Source organism: Teleopsis dalmanni, chromosome 2 (genome assembly GCF_002237135.1).
Source record: "Teleopsis dalmanni isolate 2A chromosome 2, ASM223713v2, whole genome shotgun sequence".
NCBI lineage: Eukaryota > Metazoa > Arthropoda > Insecta > Diptera > Diopsidae > Teleopsis > Teleopsis dalmanni.
This window is the reverse complement of record NC_051847.1, coordinates 224,707,953-224,718,397: the sequence shown is the minus strand read 5'-3', so window position 1 is coordinate 224,718,397 and position 10,445 is coordinate 224,707,953. Positions and strand designations below refer to the sequence as shown.

At 29.9% G+C, this 10,445-nt stretch overlaps 3 protein-coding genes across 3 annotated transcripts in view; 2 read left to right on the top strand and 1 right to left on the bottom strand.

The window, feature by feature from the left end:
* The window catches only part of LOC119676845 (LIM domain kinase 1-like), a 118,038-nt gene that overhangs the window by 14,788 nt on the left and 92,805 nt on the right, over positions 1 to 10,445 (bottom strand). The window lies entirely within an intron of this gene.
* Positions 3 to 440, top strand: LOC119682768 (ATP synthase subunit d, mitochondrial-like; the record flags this gene model as incomplete). The annotated part of the gene is made up of 1 exon (XM_038096273.1): positions 3 to 440. A coding segment is annotated over one exon (330 nt), but the record flags the coding sequence as incomplete, so codon positions are not given.
* LOC119685369 (scaffold protein salvador-like) lies at positions 2,288 to 4,226 on the top strand. Its single transcript, XM_038099625.1, has 3 exons — positions 2,288 to 3,517; positions 3,691 to 4,019; positions 4,080 to 4,226. The coding sequence occupies exons 1-3, from the start codon at positions 2,387 to 2,389 to the stop codon at positions 4,162 to 4,164; spliced, it is 1,545 nt and encodes a 514-aa protein (XP_037955553.1). The 5' UTR covers positions 2,288 to 2,386; the 3' UTR covers positions 4,165 to 4,226.

The following is a 10,445-nucleotide window of genomic DNA, read 5'->3' as shown; positions in this document are numbered from 1 at the left end:
GATTGGTGGACAACTTCCAAAAACAATATGAAGCTATTCAAATTCCTTATCCTAAGGATAATCTTGGTGGTCAAATAGAATCACAGATTAAAGAAACTAAAACTGAAATAGAAGCTTTCAAGAAAGGCTCTGAAACACGTATTGTTGATTATCAAAAAAAGATTAGTCACCTCAGCTCACTACTGCCATATGGCCAAATGACTATGGAAGATTATCGTGATGCATTCCCCGAATCAGCCTTAGATCCCATTAATCGTCCTACTTTCTGGCCACACAACCCAGAAGAACAATTGGATTATCAATCTAAGGAACAAGAAGGTGCAGGTCATTAAATTCGATGCAGTGTGACTTTAGAAAACATGCATAACGATGCAATATAAAATCTGATTACAAATGTGTTTACAACTTAATTGAAATTATTAAAAACTATTTCAAATTGATTTGCGTTATCTTTTTCGTTTAATATAATTAATGTAATGTCTATACTTTATATTTTAAGATAATATTTAACTTGTAAATTTACAGTGCTATTTGAATGATTAAATTTAATATTTGTAGTTCCTTAGAACACATAGGTCAATTAAATTAAAAATGCGGATATGGCAGCGCAAGAGCATAAAGAAGCATAAAGAACATTTCAAACGAAGTAATATATCTATTACGATAAGAAATTGGAGAATCACTTAAAGATTATTAAATAAAATTATAGTGGAATATGCAGTTTTCTGTTAAGATCGTCAGTCATTTGCGTCATGTCATGAATTCTACATAAACTGCATAAATCCTGATTTATAAAATCGTAGTTATGATTATGTATTCTTAATTAGTACTTCGTCCTATTATATTATTAATTATCTTGTATATGGATTTGGTACAGTGTTAATTTGACGTCTTTTCTGGATAACTTTTTCGACTGGGTATTACAATTAACAAATCTCAAATCTTATGGAACCATATGATAAATAAACTGTAAACTCTCTTAAAGATTTCATTATAATATTTATATATATATACATATATATATATATATATATATACATAAGAAAGAACAAATCATGCAACAAATAATGCCTCTACGAACAGATTAGTATTGAAATTTAACAATTAAAAATAAAAATATAATTATTTAATTAATTGAATTATTCTTCAGCTGGTTTATGATTTCGTTCTAATATAAATACAGCAAGTAAAATTTTTAATAAAAACTTTCATAGTAAAAGTAATAAAACTCCAGAAAAATATGCGAACAAAAAAGTCAAGTACGGCTTTGGATCAGTTGGTTAAGGTGCGCTGATTTTGAGCTTCACATTTGGTAGGACCCGAGTTCGATTCCTGGTACTTGCAGTCTCAAAAATAATTATTTACGAATAATTAAATACAAGAATTATTTCCAAGACCACTGATGATGGGTATTTGGCAATACTCGAAACAGCTGTATGGTTAGCCAAAAATTCAATTAATTAAAATAATTTAAAAAATAAATTTTTGTTGTTGTTTCACTTCTGTTCAAAAACCTCTTTATTATAATATTTATGAACTTTATTTCATTTCAATTTTTGCATATCAACAATCCTAGCCGAGTGACAATAACTTTATATAATATTTGTGATGCATATAAATGTACGTATAAAATCCTTTGATGAATATCTTTACTAACAGAACAAAATCGTTCTGTAGCAGTATCATTACCGTATTATGTTTGCAAAAACTATGGCTGAAATTGTGACAAAAAGAAATAAAAAAATTGTTTTGAAGAAACATGATAAGATTATCAGGAGATACTTTATTATCCCCATGTATTTGTAAAGGAATATAATTGTACATATCAACATTGAATCCAAACATTTCTATGTAATTCTCTGCACATAACCTTCCCGATAATAATTAATACCCACAACCCATTTAATCAGCTTGTAATATATTTAGTCTTATTTTTTGCTCTATGGATTAAAAAATTTATAAAATATTCTTTCACTTAACAATGAGATAGGATAAATTACTTATTAAATGTGGAATAATGGTGATAACTCATACATCCATGTTGATTCCAATGATCATGTCATCCATTTCTGTGTTCCTTTAAAAGCATATTTGAGCTTAAAATGGCAATGCTGCCAAGTCTTATGCGGTTTTCAACTGTCAAAATCAGCTGTCATCTTTTCCTTGTCGCTGCAATTTGTTTCTTTGGCTTTGTTCTGTTACGTTTTTGTTCAATCTGTAGATATTAACAAATGTGTGTGAAGTGAATATAGAAGTTATTTTCGTAATACCAAAAACGTCTGGTACTGCAATAGGTAATTCTCGACAATTTCATTTCTTATTTATTATTTTTATTTCTGTTCGCATCATATTAACACCAACAAGAAGTTGATTAAGTAAATGTTGCATGAACTACTTAACAATTTTTTTGTGCAATCGAAAACCCACAATGCTCTCAAGACGGGGCAAAGACAAGGTTAATAACAATAAAGAGGGCGTTGTAGGTAAATATGTAAAGAAGGAAACTCCATTACCATCATTAATTAATGTTTGGTCATTTGATGACCAACGTGCGCATACTAAAAAATCTTTACAAAGATGCGCTAGCACTTCGCCTAGTTGTGAGTTTTCAAATAGTCGTAATACATACACTTGCGGTGATAACCAATATAATGCGCAGCCCGATTATTATCACTCACGACGAGCGCAGTCACAATTGCCCCCATCGAGTCATCATTACCCTGCAACCACCCAACGTCAACCACATCGAGGGCCGCTAACAACCCAACATGCTCATTTCTACTCAACTAGAAATTTGGACATAAATAGCAGCGGCAAAAGTAACAGCAGCAATAGTAGCAACAACAGCAATTATGTTAATATTGAACAAATTGAACGGATGCGTCAGCAATCTTCGCCGCTATTACTGCCTCCAAGTGGTTTTGACCGATTTCAACGCAGTTATTCAACAAATAACAAACATACGCAATCAAATGAAGTCTGTCCAATATATGAAAATTCGTACCGTGTTTCATCTACACCTGGAATCAATACTGCTTCTCTTGCCACTGATAGTCGTTCTTCACTTTCAGTTGCTGGCAATCGATCAGAATCTCCCATTTACAGTAATACAACATCATTGACTACTATTAACAATAGTGGAAGTAGTAATATGCATTCAACTTATGAACTTGCACATAACAATAATCGGCTAATGCCACCTCCGCACACCACACCACACAGTGGAAACTCGGTGCAATCATTATATCATGCTTCATCAACGCAATTGCGACCACAGGTGCATGTGACACCAGCTGGTAGTGAAGTATTGCACAAAGTGCCTTCACAACAATCACTTGAAGAGGAATTGCCATTACCACCTGGATGGGCCACACAATATACCCTACACGGCCGAAAATACTATATAGATCACATCAATTACACTACTCATTGGTCACATCCACTTGAACGAGAAGGTTTACCAGTCGGTTGGAGACGTTTGGTTTCGAAAGTACATGGTACTTATTATGAAAATCAGGTAAATAAACTAAGAAAAGAATAGTAGCTAAAGTATTCATTATATATCACACTATACTAGTTCTTAAAAAACTTTAAAAGGTTTATATAATGGTCTCGAAGTTTATATATTGTATATATCTATGAATATTATATATGGTGTGCGATATTAATGTATCCTTTCCTTACATCTAGTATACTGGCCAATGTCAACGACAGCATCCTTGTCTTACCTCATATTACGTTTATACGGCTCCGGTAGAACAAACGCAAGCTATAAGACCAGAACCGGTTCCTTACTCACCACCTGCACATACGCATAACGCATTAGTACCAGCAAATCCATATTTATTAGAAGAAATACCAAAGTGGTTGGTTGTTTACTCTGAAGCAGACTCTTCAAAGGATCACATGTTACAATTTAACATGTTTAGTTTGCAAGAATTGGAATGTTTCGATGGTATGTTGGTTCGACTTTTTAAACAGGAGTTGGGCACAATTGTGGGATTCTATGAACGTTACCGGTAGGACGGACTTATATAATAATAATTAACTTTGCATAGTTTTAATTGCTTTTTTTTCAGACGTGCACTTATACTTGAAAGAAACCGTCGTGCTGAACAAGAACTTTATTTACAAGAATTACATACTAATAATAATCATCAATAATATGAAGATGCATTAATAGAAATCATCTTAAATGCAATATATACTCGCCTCATATATATTTTATTAATTTTAAGTTTTTATGTATTAATTATAATCAATATTGTTTAGTTTATTATATTAAACAATTTAATTTAGTAAAGCCATGTGCCTGGTGCAGCAAATTTACTCAAACTCTTTAGATTTTAGTTTGTTTCACTATTTATGATATATACATAAGTTATTTTTACACTTTCCTACCTAAGTTACATTTGATGTTTTTGTTCTTAATAGCCTTTATATGTTGAAGACACAATAAACTTAATATAATTGTTAAATATTTATTTATTTATTTTATTATATTTTTATTTATTCATTTTAAACTAAACGTGAAAATTAATTGAATGGCACTTTCAGTGACTTAAGTTTAATTTAGATTACTGACCCACTTAATTATTTCCAAACAGCATGTATATGAAACGGAATACAAATATTGAAACGAGCCCCTGTATGCACTGTATTCAAGCACAAAGAAAGTCCAATGACTACGGCAATTAAACATAATTACAAGTATATTAAGAAATACCTTTCGATAAGTAACGTGGAGTACTACTTGTGATGCCAATGGAACGCTGACTGAAGTATGCCAGCTCAGCCAGTACTTGACCTGTTATAAACTTTCGGTACGTATAAAGTATTTTTATTGAATTTATGTCACTGGTTCTTGTTTGAGTTTTCATAACAACTTTTTTCTTTAACACAATAAGCAATCGCAGTAATAATTAATTTAAAAAAAAAATTATTTGAAATGGTCTTGCCATAAAACTAGTGTCCAGCATTTTGTTAAACACAAGTTTTAAATTTCACAGAAATTCTAAATTCTAAAAAATCTGGATGACATTTATGTGTTCATTGTGAGTCTTAGTTTCTTGTTAAGAAATCCGGGTATTAGCAAGTCAGCAGTGGATCAATCAGACATTTTCGCGGCTATCTTGCTATTCTTCAATATATTTTTCCCACTCTGCAGATGTCAGATAACTATCGAGCAAGATATGAGCTTATAAATTTAACACTAGTTCACCATAGCTAACGCTTTTTACTTCATCACTTTATATTCAATATTATCTATTCTACTTCAATATCTAAGGTTAAGTTGGAGTTTCTGCCTTGTACATTACAGCCATGTACATTATCTGGATTACACGCCAGACCATGAACCATGCAAAATAAGTATAGAGGCTAAAGCGATCTGCATATAAACAAGGATAAAAAGAACAGGCACGAATCCCATATTTAAGTTAAAATAAACCACAAGACAAGTCAATAGTTTGGAGCCGTCGGTAAAAATGTCAAGACTGAAGGAAAGATTATTCTATCCTAACGATAAATGCTAGTCCATTGTTTGCAACAGAGATTATCTAGTGCACTATGTCGGATCTGGACAAGCTTGTTATTTTACCAGAATCTTAGACGGTCAATAGAAGTAGAGCGAAAAGGGTTTTCGTAAGGGTGAAACATAGCATATTTTGTATTGTGATAGCTCTTTGAACCTATTTTTATTTAAATAGTTCGTTTATCGGAAGGCAATAAATGTAGGTACTCGTACATGTTTATAGTTTTTTCCATAATTCGTATTTTGTTTTGTCTGATTAAGGCTATAAACAAAAACCACACGATTAGTCAAAAATGTAGACTGACGAAATATTTCTGTACTAAATTCTTCAATAAATTTTGTCGTCATATTTGATAATCGTTTATTTCTACACGAGAAGATAAGATGAACAAAATAAGTATTCAATGCACTTAAGGTATCGATCTGAACAAGAAAATTTATTTCGATTATTCAATAGTCATAAGAGTTTGAACAAATTAGTGTTAACTGTTTAATCATCTTTGGGATATATGATATATTAAATTCTAAATCTTTTTCCGCATTGATCATATACATTTCATATATACACATATATATATTATAAAGAACAGTCAGAGCGGTTTTCAAAGAGCTTTTAAAACGTTGTTTTGATTTAGAATTCGTCAGCAGTTATCCCCCTTGAGTCCGTGAGTTGGTTACGCATTATCTGCATTTGTATTCTCTATTTTTTCTGGAAGTGGGACATCTTGTTTCTCAATTCAAAGAAAATTGCAATGCTCAGCTTACTAAAGCTTGTTATAATTGATACATCTGGTACATATGAATGGTTCCAATTATTCCTTTAATAATATTATTTACAATACAATATATAAATAATTAAATATAATTTCAGTCATTTTATCTTATGCGTTGTTATTTTTGATGAAATGCTTAGTATTTATTGTGGGTGTGTAATAGCTTCCCTAAAAAAATTTTGGGCAGACTACTTTATTCGCTTTCTTTACAAACAGTAGAACTCCAAGAACAACTGTACTCGAGAATTGGTTAGGGATGACTAATAGCTTTTGTCTTTTTAATAAGAAAGTTTTATTAGTGTTATTTTATTAGAATTTAATTTATAGGAAATAAAAGGGTACTAGCTTTCAGAGAGCGTAACACTGCTATCGTGATCATACCCAGTTCATAGCCAGACAGTTTCAAAGAATATAAGGTCTCATTCACATCCAAACAGATACGACATTCTAGCTCTGCAGACAGACAGATCCTTCTAGTTAATATAATAACGCAGATTATTTTGACTTGTCAGATGCCATTCCAGTAACCAGCGGTTATTGACAGGTTATATTAGTCTGGCGTTATTTGCAATGCAGCGCTGGTAGTGACTTCCTTCGGCAACATGTTAATTTAAAGTGTAGAAAGTATATTTTCTTTTTTTTGGAAAAGTACCAGGCTAGCGTCGATGGGAGTAAGAGCAATGATTTTCAAATAGTAGTGTTTGCTTTAAACATATTCTTTGAAACCACTTTAATTTATTAATAATACAATCATTTAACAAATTTAAACTCTGACAAACTAAAAATTCTGAAGCAACATAGATAAATTTGAATTCAGTATTCAAACTGTTGTGGTATAGTTAGAAACGGATTTTCAACTACTTTTATAATATTACCTCTTGCTTTCAGGTCTGATCTTTAAAGTAGTTGCAGTCAAAAATTTCAAGGTTTTCTTCCATGTTTAAATGTCAGTAGCTGTTATATTTAATATTATTGAACTATAGTGTGAGTCGTCAGCTAATGTATCCAGTGTTGTCCTCCCACTGAATCATCTTTAAAATGTAATTAATTCTAAGATTTTCTTATATGTTTACATGTCGGTAGCTGTTGTATTTAATATAATTGAACTAAAGTGATAATCATCAGCTACTGTAGCCAACGACTTTTGTCTTCCTGCTAAAGCACGATTTAAATGTCGATTCACTTAGTTCTCTAATAACTCATGAAGAACATATATGCTCTGCTCTCATCTTCTGTACGCAGTTCTACATTAAATGTATATACCATATGTATCTTGAAAACTACAATTGAATAAAGTGGAGTGTCAAAATTTTTATTTTACGGGTGATACGACAATTTATTAGTTTATTTATAGATAAGAATTGTTCTGCCGCCTTTTTGGCCCGGTACGTAGTACGTAGTGAGTCGATTTTACTGAGGCTTGTTTTTGGTAGAAGTCTTCATTCGATTTATTTCGTTCCGTTCCGTTATTACAATTCATTATTAAAACTCGGCTACCGGCAGTGAGTGGTTTTTGCCTGTATCTTACAATTGTGCATCGTAAACAATCAGTCGTGTTGTGCGTGCCAAGGCGGTTGTTTCGGTGTCGGACGTAAAAGCTCTCTAAGTGTAGTCCCCAATGAGATAGTTTTGAAAACAATATTAGTTGTTGATATTTAAAAATTATTTAATTTTTTTTTAATTAAACATTTTTTAATAATTTAAAATATTTAAAATATTAACAATTGTGAAGCGTGTGCTGCCAGAACCAAATCAAAGAATTTCTTGCAGAATTGACAAATTCGGTATCGAATGATAAGCTAAATAAGCTGAGATAAGCTAAATTAAAAAATTCTAAACTTCATTTTTCAATTTATTTAGTTGTTTAATTTTTCTTCATTGGTTTAGTGACGAAATAAAAAAATTATTTTTTTATTGTTGAATATATCGTATAAATCAAATTAAATAAAATTCCCAGTAATTATTAAAGACTTGTTAAAGGTAAGAGATGGACCAGTGAAATATGATTTATTTTATATATATATTATAGGCAAATGTGTTTTCACTTTATTTTTAAACCTGTTAACAAATGATTTTTTATCAATTAAACAAAAATAAAATATTTTATCTCGAGCTGCTGACTTCGAGCACTTAGAACAGTTCTTGAATAATCTGTCAATAGCCTTGAATCATAAATAAAACTTGGAAATAAATGTGAACCCCAGCTCTAATATGAGTCTTGAATGAATTAGAAGATATTTTTCAAAATGAATTTATAATTATATTTGTTTAAAGTGTTTACAACGAATTTCTTCAAATCTGTTCATAATTTTTTATTACTTAAATTGATTATTTAACGATTTAATTTTAATTAATATTTTGTTATTAAAAATTTAAGCAACCTATAGATTCATTCAGGTGCATTTATTATTGTTTCAAATTATTTGTTTATTTGTTATTCTAAACAATAAAACACGAGTTAATCAGAATTTGTTGTTATTTAAATTAAAAATATTAGTTAAAAAAATATTTTGATTTCTCTACCGACAAGTTAACCTTTCGTTCATTAAAAAAATTAAACACAAGGAATTTTTTTTATATACATATATACTTTAATTATGCAATTTTTTTAAAATAATAACTTTGTCAGCTAATTATGTGCATATATTTTATCTGATAGCAGTGAAAAATGTTATGGTTTCAAATTGTTTTTAAAATAGGCGAGATCGACTAAACTGAACGCTATAGGTATATGATTATTCTAAAATTTATTGTAAAAGTTATACGTAGTCACACATAGATTTCTAGCGATATCAAATGCAGCAACACACTCATGTAAATTTATAGTAGGCATCATGCAGGATATATATGATTACTATTAGTAATTCCAATCTTGTATGTATGTGGTGGCGTTAGTAGACTGTGGTCAGTCAGCATACCTATGATAGTTCTGCGATCTTTTGATGATAGTGCTAGTACAAATCAAGTCGTCTTATCTTATCATCAAAATAATATTTATAATTTTATGTACAATATAATTACTAACATTAGGTTAAGTTAATCTGACTGGCGATTCCAGATGGGACAAAAACTCTATGTAGATTTATAGTAGACATCAGGTACTATTTTGACGTGAATACATTTTTTTATTAATGTAATATACTGTATAAATGAAAATAAATACTTTTATAGTAATAGTAATCAATGAACTAAAGTGTCAAGCGTCGTCAGTTGTATTTTATTGGTATATATTACCCTTGAAGGTTTAAGACTGACTATGTTTACAATATAAATGTTAACTATGAAATTAAATTAATAAGCAAGTAAATCTCTATATTATGTTCGCAATATATATTCTGTACTATAGTTTAATAACCAAATAAAGTTTAAAGGGATATTTTCTTTTTATTTATCTATTAATTGATTGGTAAATACGAAATTCAAATACTACCTATAGAAAAATGCGCCATATATTAGACTAGTTCATTTTTTAGATTATATATATATTCTATATATTTTCACCATAGTTATCAGATATTAACTTGAATAAATTAAGCTTTAATTTAATTACTTAATGATAATTACTAATCATCCGAAAGTATTCTTCAGCGATCAAAGACAAAAATCAAAGAATCACTTTTGATTATGTGAAAAAAAAAATTTGCTAATTAATTGTTATAAAATTTGGTCTGATCGGTCTGACCGATCACTTATACTTTTTTAGTCACTTTCATTTTCGGTTTTGGCGATCATTATCATATTAGAGTGATAAAAAAATATTTGCGAACAAGGTAAAAATAGGTTAGATAAAAACATGATCGTGGAAGTGAGAAAAATACATAAATACACAGAAGAGTGTCGAAAAAACAATGTATTCATAGAGTATCTTTAAAGCAGAAACATTATTTTTACTTCTACATACATATATAAACATATATTATAATAATATATAAACTTATACTAATCATAATATTTACAAGTATATGGTTGCAAATTTGAATAGATCCGAATAAAAAATATTGGTACAATTGCTAAAGTGCTGTGAATGATTTTTCTATAGGATAGAATATTATCTTTAGGAATGAAATAAAGTAAACTTTTACTGTGTTATATTTATTCTTTTGAAGTGGTTTAATGTATTATTATGTATTATTTCTTAT

What these genes read in the sequence shown, in the direction of transcription:
- LOC119685369 (XM_038099625.1), top strand. Translation starts at nt 2,387, where the DNA reads ATGAACTACTTAACAATTTTTTTGTGCAATCGAAAACCCACAATGCTC. An exon ending in GTACTTATTATGAAAATCAG is followed by an intron (nt 3,518 to 3,690) that starts GTAAATAAACTA and finishes CCTTACATCTAG; the next exon opens with TATACTGGCCAATGTCAACG. An exon ending in GGATTCTATGAACGTTACCG is followed by an intron (nt 4,020 to 4,079) that starts GTAGGACGGACT and finishes CTTTTTTTTCAG; the next exon opens with ACGTGCACTTATACTTGAAA.